This window comes from Anser brachyrhynchus (assembly GCF_964034855.1).
Source record: "Anser brachyrhynchus genome assembly, chromosome: 4".
Classification (NCBI taxonomy): Eukaryota; Metazoa; Chordata; class Aves; order Anseriformes; family Anatidae; genus Anser; species Anser brachyrhynchus.
The window spans coordinates 17598251-17610849 of NC_137698.1; the positions used below are offsets into that span (position 1 = coordinate 17598251).

Here is a 12599-nt window from a genome sequence, read left to right on the forward strand (position 1 = left end):
CAGATTCAGAATATGACCTTTACAAGCAAGGTCAGTATATTCAGAAAACTTCCCTACTGGAGAATCTATGAACTGAACTCAGAAAGGCTTTTATTGTGCCAGTTGTCCAGTGGCTACAGCTGTACAGTTAAAAATAGAAAGTCAACAGCTCACACATTAACATCATTGCAACTGTCAGCCAGCAATGACAAAACCCATGACCTGGCTTTTCATGACCCCTTCGTACAATTACTGTTATTTTCATAAAGAGCTCAATATTGGCTGGTGCAAAAATGGCAAAGAATTTAAAATAATATCAAAATGTCAAGCAGTTCAATTTCAACAATTATTTTTATCACGGCTAGATTCCTCCTTTGTGCTCTTTAAACAGTTTGACAAATGTATTTTCCCATTCAAAAGATTTCAAGCTGTACTTCCGATTTCTTACCACTGCTGAGATACACAAATAAAATTTCTGAGCAGTAGATTCAAATATTTTATTGGAATGTAATCTTTTGCCCAGAGAAAAGTGCTGTGCTATTTAAACATCTTCTCAATATTTTAAATTTTCCATGGTTAATTCCCTTCTGGATAAATATCAGACCATTTTACTCAAGTCAACAGATATGATATCCTAAATATGCTTCTAATATGAGTATCAAAAGCGTATGTGTCCTATTTTGCAAGCACATTATGCTAAAAAATAAAAACAAAACAACAAAAAACTTCTATCGAGCTCTTCAATACATGAAATTGTCATATAGTTGTCAAAATACAAATATACCACATTTATCCACTGTTGGCAACTCAAAAGTTGCAATGTATTTCTACAATACGTCTCACCAGACAACGATCTCAGGTAAAACTATGTATTAGAGAGCATTGGCAAGTATAGAACAGTTTCAGATGTGTTTAAGGCTGTTTTTATTGGCTGCTTTTTATTTCCAAGAAACTAATGCAGAATTGAAATGTGCCATGACCCTAGTAATTAGAAATACCCTATTAAATGCATCAAAACCCAGAAAGACTATACTGCTATTACACTGGAGCAGAACCACTGTTATTTTAATCCGAGGAGTGTTCTGTCTTTTGATATACAAAAAGATACTACACCACAGCCAACTAGTGAGCACACCAATCACCTTTACACAAGCAAAGCTTTGGGAACAGCTGGGCAGATAATACAACCTCTACTGAACACAAACATTTTTCAGGTATGTGTACATTGGGAATACACTCAGTAACACTTCGGTGCTATTAAAGTTTCCAGATGGAGGCTGTCTCATAAATGTCTGTGGTTTTTATACCCACCTACCTGATCTTATCAACATCAAAACAGGTACTGTTTGTTCTACGTGAAACACAGAGTTTTACTGGCCATTGAGGACAGTAAGCTTTATAGAAACAGTAACAACAGATACTAAAAAAGCCATCCCAAGTTGAACCCAACTAACCTGGTTTTCTCCTTTAGAGGAAACATACCATACAAAACAGGCATAGCATACTCCTACTGTTTGCTATCAGTGCTGAAAAGCAACCAAGAGACACTTGTGGCAGTCACTGTTATGCTTTCAGTTGGGCAAACAAATAAATCTAAGATACAGGTATATTTTCAGCAGATATTAACAAAAACAGGGCACAGGCCACTCACATCAGAATATATACAAAGAGTATAAATATATGAAGCAACGCTCAAAGAAGTATATGCCATTTCTAATCCAAAGTTATAGGATTTGTATATAATATGATAAAGGAAAGAGAACTGAAACTACAAGTTATTAGTATAAGAAATAGGATAAAGCCACTGAGATACTTACCACTGTGAAATTCATAACCTTCAAAATCCATATTGTCATTGCTAAGTTAACAATCATGGTAACCAACAGGAGAAGTACAAAGAAGTATAAGCACCTCTTTCGCCATCCATAAATCCCTACTGGGTAAAACTGAGGATTTTCAGTCCTTGGAAGGCTGTTCTGTTGTGTTGCTAATATATACTGCTCTCGTGTCATCTGAAAAAGAAAGATGTAAATGTAAGTAATGAAAAACTGAAAGGCCTATATCTTATAGATTTTATCATGTAAAGATTATCTGAGAACATAAAGAAATCAATTTCTATGGGCAGAGAAGGGATGCATAAATTCAGGAAAAAACATATAATTACTATTTTAACTAGGCTTTTAGTAAGAATCTGGTGGTTTTCATTGTATTATTTTTAATTAAAGCTTTTGTTTGATATTTCAAATTGGATTTGTGTTTCAAATGTATCAGCAAGAAATTCTAAAAGATAATAAAGTAATTCATGTACATATCTTGCATTTTACTTCCAACCATACTGTTCTTTGTGAGGTCATTCAGAAAAAACAAACTAACAAAAACAGACAAAAAACAGTCTTGGAGAAATAAGTCATGGAACAATTTCATACTAATAGAAAAAAAATCTATTGTTTCTAGCAATGCATGTCAAAAATGAAGTTATCACTTTCTTATAGTACTCGGCAAATTAAATTAATAATTTATGCCATTATATGTACACTTATATTTTATACAAAAGTATGCCATTATTTGTACCATATTTTACAGAAACAGAAAAAAGAAAACTCTTCTAAGCTTTAATTTTAGCCATAACTTCTGTTTTTATACTGAACTATTTGAAGTTATTCTAGCAAATGAACAAGAAGAAACTGTTTACAAAGTTCTTAGAGAGGTTACAATTAAATGTTTAGAGCAAAAATGCTTAAGGCATTTCAGAAGAAACCATTTTACATTTTTAGACTTTTTTTTTTTTTAACATTCTTAACTTTCTTTTACAGGTATTTATATTCATATTCAGATATCACATTGCCTTTAGACTGGGAGGTATTACCTTTTCTCCATGAATTAAAAATGAAATTAAATATATGCCTATAACAGCATGGATTTAATAGGCTTTGTGCACAGGGGGTGGAAAAAAACCAACAAACAAACCAACAAAAAAATTCTCTCATGGTTTATAAGCTTACGTGCACAAAATGAATCAGATAAAATGATCAGTTTTACATTTAAAGACTGCCTTTTATTTTACTAAAAGATCATAGAACAGCCTGAGCAAAACTCAGTCAATTGATTCAATAAGAAATAAGAACCAGATTAAATCCCTTTGTAGGATCAAACAACTGTTGATTTCATAAATATACATGTCTATATATGTATATATTTAAAATGTAAAGCTAAAAGATATTTAGGTAACCATCTCATCTGCTAGAGGTTTTCCCATGCACTTGTTAATGAACGAGACATAAACTGCAAAAATTAACTCCCTGTGAATATTTACAACCAGAATTCATGAATACACATCCATATAATAACACTAATACGCATCAGTAAGTCAAACCAGGAACACCAAGTTTACAAAGGTGGTTTTAAATAAGCTAGTAAACAGGAATTTTGTCAGTTACATTCCTCAGTCCTCCCAAGGCAAAATGTTACCGGACTTCAAAATCTTATGTTACCCTTTATCATGACAGTATTCATCCTTTTTTTTACACCATTTCATTTCTTGTCTTGCCATCCAACTTTATATGTAACTTACAAAGTGATTAACACCATTAAAATTAGCCAAAAAATCAACTTCCAAATTGTGAGAATGCCAGAAGTAGGACTGCCCCTAAAACAGAATGTTTCAACAACATTAATAAAACCCTGCTAAGTCCCTAATTTAATTCCCCAAACTGAAGCTGACCATTCTTATGAATACCATTAACTTCTTCTCAGATACTTTATACAAGAACAAATCTATAAAGGTTAATTCATATACAGTCCACATGTTCTATTGAAATAACTTTTTTTTCTTTTGATATCATATACAAGCATTTTTTTTGTTGTTGTTAAATCTGTTGAATATTTTTTCCAATAAATAAACAAACAAATAAATAAATAAATAAACATTTTACTTCCAGAACTGTTCAACATAAAACCACACCCAACTAGCTGTCATCCAACTTCAGGCAAGTCAATATATTTCCTATTTTGTCTGTCTAAAGTCATGTAACATCAGTTCATCCTTACCACCACCAAGGATCAAGATTTCATTTTTTCTAAGAACTATAAATACATACCTAAATAATAAACAGGCAGTCCCAAAGAATATGCCATATGCTATAACTATAAATATATTATTGCAATTTTTGCTTTATGTCTGTTGTTAGTCTGGCCATGTTACAATTATTGGCAGCATTCTCACTATGTATTGTATACTCAGGTAAAAATTCATCAGCTAATTTTTAAATTATTGAGAAAAAAAGTCCTGCTTGGTCTGGGAATTAGCACTTGGGAATGTTTAAGGTACTAATACACAGAAACACAAAAAGTTTGATGACTATTTCCAGTCAATATCATGCTTTTATCACAGTAACTGAAAAATTATTAGATCATATTTACTTCAGAAATTCCAGATCACTGGAAGAGCAAGTAAGTTACTACAATATTTTTAAAACATGAACTCCATGAGCCTTGCCAAACCACACAGTATGACAGAATATCTTTCAAAATCTGGTCACACCTAATAAATCTGACGAGTTTTAGCCTAGAGTTCTGATTGATAAAGTGCATATATACTTTATATATATACACGCACACACTTTAATAATACTTGTACACGCATTCAAAGAAATACATATAAACATACACACTTTTGACAACTGACTATTTCATCCTATCGAATTTTCAAAATAGATTATGAAAATACACATTTTAAACAGGCTGACTGACAGATTTTATTGAAGAGGTATCATTATTAGATGAATATTTAAGAAAACTGATTGCAGTACTAAACTTAATGCTATTCCATTATTCAGGTATAGTAAATATGAAATGACCAGCAACTATTTCAAGATGACAAAAGAACCATGGGTTCAATGTTTACTTGGATTTCTGACAATGCCTGAGGATCCCAACTAAACAAAAATAATTAAAGAATTGCTTCATTAAACAAAGGTTTCAGTCTTAGCATCTGAAACTGGTAAACTGCATAGTGCACATATGCATGTATCAATATCATAATATCATAATATCACATAAAATCATAATATCACAATATCATAAGCGACCCAGAGACTCACACTAAAAGAAACAAAAAATAATTCCAGTAGTATCATAACTAATGAGAGCTCTAATTCAAATCAAAAGTAATATGGGATGCATTATTCAGTACCTACAAAGAAATTAAATCAATTCTTACAGTACATTGAATGAGATTCGTAAACAATGCAAAGGAAATTATCACAGCATTGTAAACTATTTAGTCATGTCACAACTGAATTTTTAATTTTAATCTTCAGCTACTCCTATACTTTTTGATCCTCTTCAGTATTAGAGTATAAAAAGATCACGCTATTGATATTTTGGGGCCACTATGTACTACAGAAACAGATACCTTATACCTAAAAATAATTAATGAATGAAGCAGAGACATTTTACATTTTCAAACTTTACTTTAGTCTTTTGAAAAATCATAATGTCTTACAGAGGTAAACTTTGAAAGCAAAAAAATAGCAAAAGATGTGGAGAGGATAATGAGCAAATAATCTAAATCCAGAGGATGAGATTGTTGGAATAATTCCTAAGGTTACAGTAGCAACCTACTTAACTAGTGTTTATAAAACCCATTTAGAACTTGATTATGACTTGCAAATAACCCTCTAGGCAAGCACAAGTTTTTCTTAATGGCTAACAGCTCTTTTCTAAATGTCACATAAGAAGATTCAAAACCAGCAAAAGAAATAAAAGGATCATTGTTCTTAATTAAAAGATTGTTAGTCTAACAGAAGAAACAGTCCAATATTTGCTGTTAATGCAGGCAGGGTATTTGACTTCTGTCTTATTAAAAAAATATTATTTTCAGAAAATTAAAGTAAAAAAAGTTATATAATCATTTTGTCTATATATTTTCTGGATCAGCTCAACAACTACTAAATCATTGTTGATTCCATTCATCCCAAATTTTTTAAAAAGTTACCCAAGAATATAAATATATGTTTTGAAAGGTGTTTTTTGCCATTTTGCTCAGAAAGCGAAAAATAGGCAGTAGTAGTAGCTGTAGTAGTAGTAGAAGATAGATTTAGATTTGATAATCTGAAATGGTAGGGATGGGGTTGCCAAATGGTAATACCATCCCTGTAAGAAGGCAATTAAAAAATTCTTCCCAAGTGTGGTTGACAAATAAAAACAAAAAAAACCACAAACAAACAAACAAACAAACAAAAATGAGCTTAATGCAGTAGCTTCCTCATGACACAGTGAGGAGCTCTTAGGAAGATCACCTCTCTGCATGTGCGTCCAGCTGCTAAAATAGGTGGAAATCCAAAGTGGGAGCAATACCTTTGATCAAAGCACAACATGCTTTAAGAAACATAGATGACTACAGAAGATTATGATTATACTTAACAGACACAGCAGAAGTTATCAGAGAGAATATACAGAGGTTGATATGACTCATGCCTGTTTGAAAGTCAGGCAGTCTAATAAAAGACTGGTATCTCAGTGGGGATGGGGGAAGAAAGAAACTTCATAAATGATTTGCCAGGATAACTACAATGTTTTTCAGATCTGAAATTCTTTCATGCACATACATCCCACTGGACTGGGACTCCCGTGTTTTTCCTATCCCAAATCTATGTGTCAAGCAGGAATATCAGCATCAGATGTCAGCATCATTGCACATAAGAGAAACAAGAGCTCAGGAAGGAGAGGAAGAAACTCTTGTACAGACAATAAGCAAACCAGTGAAAAACAGAAGACTCATCCCACTGCCCTTCAATTTGGCATTACTTTCAGTGCTTTTTGTTTTCACGCAATGTAAATTTGGAGACATTACAATCAGAGCTGGTCCAAAGTTAGTTTTTCTAAAACTAAGTTTTTCCTGTTCTCTACCAACTGGTTTGTAGTTTTCTGAGAAGCCCAAGCTGAAGGTCTCAAGTTCACGATCCCTGAAGCAAATGTTGTAATTCAGATTGCTTAGAGACACACAGTTCTCTCTAATCTGACCCAGATTTTTTGCTAGCTTCAATTAATACATTTCATTTGACAGTCCTTCCTATTAACAAAGCTTTCTTACTCCTACCTTTGAGAAAAGAATTATTCAATACCAGATTAAAAAAAAAAAAGTGATTAATAAAGCCTGCCTGCATTCCCAAGGGTGTAGAACTGAAATAACAACCAAACTGAATATATTTGAAACATCAGTACAATGATTAAAACTGGTTTGAAATTTTCATTGAAGACTGCTTTTATTGAAAGCTTGATTACTCGCTCATTGATATTCAGGCATTTGAACAAACTCCCACGAAAACGGGAGACAGGATGCCATCAGACACTCACAGGTAACTTCGGTGAATGACAAAACTTTCCCTTCCCTTTTCCATTCTTTTTTTTTCTTTAGAACTTCTAAATATTGAATATTCTAAAAAATGTTAGAATTTTAACATGATGTTTTATTTACTATATTTATATTTGAAACAAAAAATAAAAACATTATTTCTCTTACATGATTATTGTTTTGAGAATTCCATTTTGTTGGTCTGATATGTCTTATTAGCAGAAATTATCAGTACAGGCATATCAAGATTTAATAAAATAACCTTAATAACTGTAGAAATAAATGTCTTGGAATGATTTAATATATATATTTTTTTGTATTATAAATGGCAATGTTTATCTAAAGCTACAAGCATTTTTCAAGCCTGACAGAATATTATCACAGCAAAGATTTAGCTATATTCAAAATAACCTAAGAAATAAACATCTAATTTCACAGATACAAGTCTGAAACTGTTTACTACTCATATAGTGGAAAAGATAAGCCAAAAAACAGTATGATTGGTGTTACCTCAGTTATTTTAATCGTAGCCAATCACATGCATGACACAACTTCTAGACATTTTCATTACTGATTAATTCTCCGTGCATTATTTTCTTAATTCACAGACAGGATGAAAAACATATATAGAAATTTTAAAATATACCAATATCATTTGACAGTGTCTGGATCAAGTCATAACGTGGGCTGATAAGGAACGTATTAGCAATCAGATGATGTGTACAAATTAAGGAAGAGAAAAAAAATAAATATATATATATATATAGCTGGCAGGGAATAATCTTCACATCAGCATTTAGGGGAAAAAAAAAAAGGGGTACCAAATGCAGAGTGCTAATAACTTGCTATAGCTCAGGATATCTTATATGCAAATTTACCAGAACCAGCTGGCTCTTTTCACTCACCCTGACAGCAACATAGCTCCTGGCCAGCTTTAGACACTTCTCCTTTTGTGCGACACGACAGCATTTTGTTTCCTTTCTACACAATATGTAGCATTAATTAAGCTTACAGTTAAAATATTACTCCATTTTTTCTTTACGGAATTTATCTGGAAGTTTATTGTATGTAGTGAAAAACGTACTGCAATATTTCTTATGCAGCAAATACTCAAGTACTTCGTATGTGTATACCCGAACCTTGACACTAAAATTGAGAGTCAGGATATAATCAATAAGAAGTTTATTATAACAATAAAGAAGAAGGTGGTAAGCAAGTGGCTTGTATCTCTTGAAAAGGCTTTACTAATCAAAGGATGGATTTTCTCGGAAAGCTTTTAAAATGTCTAATGGCTATATACAAAGCTCTTGCTGTCACTTCCAGAATGTGGTGAAGCAGCTAATTTGCTTCTTCTCTTCTGCAAGAGTTTGGTACTCGACAACTGGTTTCTAAAAATAATAGAAGAAGATCATAGAATCATAGAATCATAGAATATCCTGAGTTGGAAGGGACCCTTAAGGATCATCAAGTCCAACTCTTGACACCGCACAGGTCTACCCAAAAGTTCAGACCATATGACTAAGTGCACAGTCCAATCTCTTCTTAAATTCATACAGGCTCGGTGCAGTGACCACTTCCCTGGGGAGCCTGTTCCAGTGTGCAACCACCCTCTCTGTGAAGAACCCCCTCCTGATGTCAAGCCTAAATTTCCCCTGCCTCAGCTTAACCCCGTTCCCGTGGGTCCTGTCACTGGTGTTAATGGAGAAAAGGTCTCCTGCCTCTCGACACCCCCTTACAAGGAAGTTGTAGACTGTGATGAGGTCTCCCGTCAGCCTCCTCTTCTCCAGGCTGAACAGGCCCAGTGACCTCAGCCGTTCCTCGTACGTCTTCCCCTCCAGGCCTTTCACCATCTTCGTAGCCCTCCTCTGTACACTCTCCAACAGTTTCATGTCCTTTTTATACTGTGGTGCCCAGAACTGCACACAGTACTCGAGGTGAGGCCGCACCAGCGCAGAGTAGAGCGGGACAATCACCTCCCTTGACCTACTAGTGATGCCGTGCTTGATGCACCCCAGGACACGGTTGGCCCTCCTGGCTGCCAGGGCACACTGCTGGCTCATATTCAACTTGCTGTCTACCACGACCCCCAGATCCCTCTCTTCTAGGCTGCTCTCCAGCGTCTCATCGCCTAGTCTGTACGTGCAGCCAGGGTTTCCCCGTCCCAGGTGCAGGACCCAGCACTTGCTCTTATTGAACTTCATGCGGTTGGTGATCGCCCAGCTCTCCAACCTATCCAGATCCCTCTGCAAGGCCTTTCCACCCTCATTCGAGTCCACAACTCCTCCAAGTTTGGTGTCATCAGCAAACTTGCTCAAAATACCTTCTATTCCTACATCCAGATCGTTTATAAAAATATTGAAAAGTACCGGCCCTAAAATGGAGCCTTGAGGGACCCCACTGGTGACCGCCCGCCAGCCTGACGCAGTCCCATTTACCATAACCCTTTGGGCTCTGCCCGTTAGCCAATTGCTCACCCATCGTATGATGTTTTTATTTAGCTGTATGGTGGACATTTTGTCCAGTAGGATCCTATGGGAAACCGTGTCAAAAGCCTTGCTGAAGTCCAAAAAAATCACATCAGCTGGTTTCCCTTGGTCCATTATACGGGTGATCTTATCATAAAAGGAAATCAGGTTAGTTAGGCAGGACCTACCCTTCACAAACCCATGCTGGCTGGGACCAATGACTGCTTTGTCCCCCAGGTGCACCTCAATAAGTTCGAGAACCATCTTCTCCATGATTTTACCAGGCATTGACATGAGACTGACAGGCCTGTAATTGCTAGGGTCTTCTTTCTGACCCTTCTTGTAAATCGGCACAACATTTGCCAGCTTCCAGTCTACCGGGACCTCTCCAAATTCCCAGGATCGTTGAAAAATAATTGAGAGAGGTTCCGCGATGACGTCCGCCGTCCGCCAGCTCTTTCAGCACCTGGGGATGAATCCCATCCGGACCCATGGACTTGTAGGGATCCAGGTGGAGTAGCAAATCCCGCACACGTTCAGGGTCTGTTGGGAGTTTGTCATCTCCACCTTCCCGGTCCTCCAGCTCAGGGCACCCTGGGTCCCGAAGCCCATCATCGGCATTGAAGACAGAGGCGAAGAAGGCGTTAAGCGTCTCTGCTTTGCCTATGTCATTGTCTGTGAGAAGACCTTCCCTATCAAGGAGCGGCCCTATGTATTCTTTAGTTCTCCTTTTTCCATTCACATATCTGAAAAAGCCCTTTTTATTTTCTCTCACAGACACAGCCAGCTTCAACTCTAGGTGTGCTTTGGCCACATGAATTTTCTCCCTACAAACACGAACAGCATCCCTGTATTCTTTCCATGACACCTGGCCCTCCTTCCAGTAGCGAAACACTCTCTGTTTCCGCCTAATCTCCATTAGAATGTTCCTGGTCAGCCACGCCGGCCTCCTGCCCCGCCTGCCTGACTTGCGATATTTAGGAATTGCCTGATCTTGTGCTTCTAGGAGGCATCGCTTAAAGAATGACCAGCACTGGTGGACATCGAGGCCTTCAAGAGCAGTTTCCCAGGGGACCTTGCTGACTAGTTCCCTGAGCAGCCTGAAGTCCGCTTTCCCCATATCTAGGGATGAGGTTTTGGTGGCACTTTTCCTTCTGTCACCGTAAATTTTGAACTCAACCACTTCATGGTCGCTATGACCAAGGCGGCCACCAATCACCACATCTCCCACCAGACCCTCCCTGTTTTCTAGCAACAGGTCTAGGAGGGCAACTTTCCTAGCTGGCTCCATTAGCACCTGCACCAAGAAGTTATCATCTAGGTGCTTCATGAACCTCCTGGACTTGCTCGTGTCAGCCGTGTGGCACTCCCAGTTAATGTCTGGCAAGTTGAAGTCCCCCATAAGGACAAGGGGAGTTAATCTCGAGGCCTCTCTTAGTTCTGTAAAGAATAATTTATCGGCGCTATCGTCCTGGCCAGGCGGTCTGTAATAGACTCCCACAACGACATCCCCTTTATTCGTTCGTCCCTTGATCCTTACCCAGAGGCTCTCAACTTTGCCATCGCCGACCTGAAGTGCCACACAGTCCAGCCCCTGCTTCACATACATCGCCACCCCACCACCTCGCCTACCCTGCCTGTCCCTCCTGAAGAGCCTGTAACCATCTATCGCAACACCCCAGTCACAGGACTCATCCCACCAGGTTTCGCTTATGCCGATGATGTCGTAGTTGCGGGACTGGGCCAGGACTTCTAGCTCATCCATTTTATTCCTCATACTGCGTGCGTTCGTGTAGAAGCACTTCAGGTGCGTCTCCTTACACTCAGCACCTTGTGGATCTGCCCGAAGGACCTCACTGGCACCCAGCCCCTCTGATTCTAGCGTACCTTCCCTTAGCTCATCACCGGCGTGCCTGGTTTTAGCCCCTTCCCCCTTCGACTCTAGTTTAAAGCCCTATCTATCAGCCCTGCCAACTCCTGACCAAAGATCCTTACCCCTCTCCGAGAGAGGCACATCCCATCCGGTGCCATCAGGCCCTGTGTAGCATAGACCTTCCCGTGATCAAAGAACCCAAAGTTCTGCCGGTCACACCAGTCTCGAAGCCACGAGTTTATGTGAACAGCACGCCTTTCAGCTTCGATCCCCCCTATCGGAAGGACAGAGGCAAACACAACCTGCGCCCCTGATCCTCTAAGTAGTCGCCCCAAATCCCTAAAGTCTCTTTTGATCGCCTTCGGACTTCTCGTTGCTACTTCATCGCTACCAGCCTGAAAGACCAGTAGCGGGTAGTAGTCAGTGGGCCGTACCAGGCGCTTGACTTTCTTGGCAAAGTCTCTCACCCGAGCCCCAGGGAGGCAACAGACTTCTCTGCGGGTTGGGTCCGGTCGGCATATCGGTCCCTCTGTCCCTTTCAGAAGGGAGCCCCCCATAACAATAGCCCTTCTTTCTTTTTTGAAGGATGATGTGGCAATGCGATGTGTAGGTCGCCTTGTCTTAGGCGCCCCCTCCAGCTGGGACGGGTTTTTATCTACTTTGTCATTCAGATTGTCTTGTTCTAGTCCTTCATATCGATTATTTAAGGGTAGATGAGAAGGTGAGGTGGGCAGAGAGAGGGCTCGCCTACCACCCCGAATAGGCACCTGCCTCCATTCCCCCCCTTGATCTAGGTCTCCTCCCGCTGCCTGGCAGGAGGAGGGAACCTCCGTCTTCTGCATAACAGGAGACGCCTGTGCTGTGGCAGGCTCATGAGCCTGCCTCAGAGAGGGTAGAGTGCACCTCCACCAGTCAATTTCCATCTCCG

General features: G+C 38.4%; 1 protein-coding gene across 3 annotated transcripts in view; it reads right to left on the reverse strand.

Annotated features, from left to right (window-relative positions):
* The window catches only part of SGCZ (sarcoglycan zeta), a 481028-nt gene that overhangs the window by 225948 nt on the left and 242481 nt on the right, over window positions 1-12599 (reverse strand). For all 3 annotated transcript variants that reach the window (XM_080590434.1, XM_080590433.1, XM_080590432.1), the window contains exon 2: window positions 1797-1991. In XM_080590434.1, the coding sequence (XP_080446560.1) occupies window positions 1797-1991 (195 nt within the window). The remainder of the gene's footprint in view (window positions 1-1796; window positions 1992-12599) is intronic.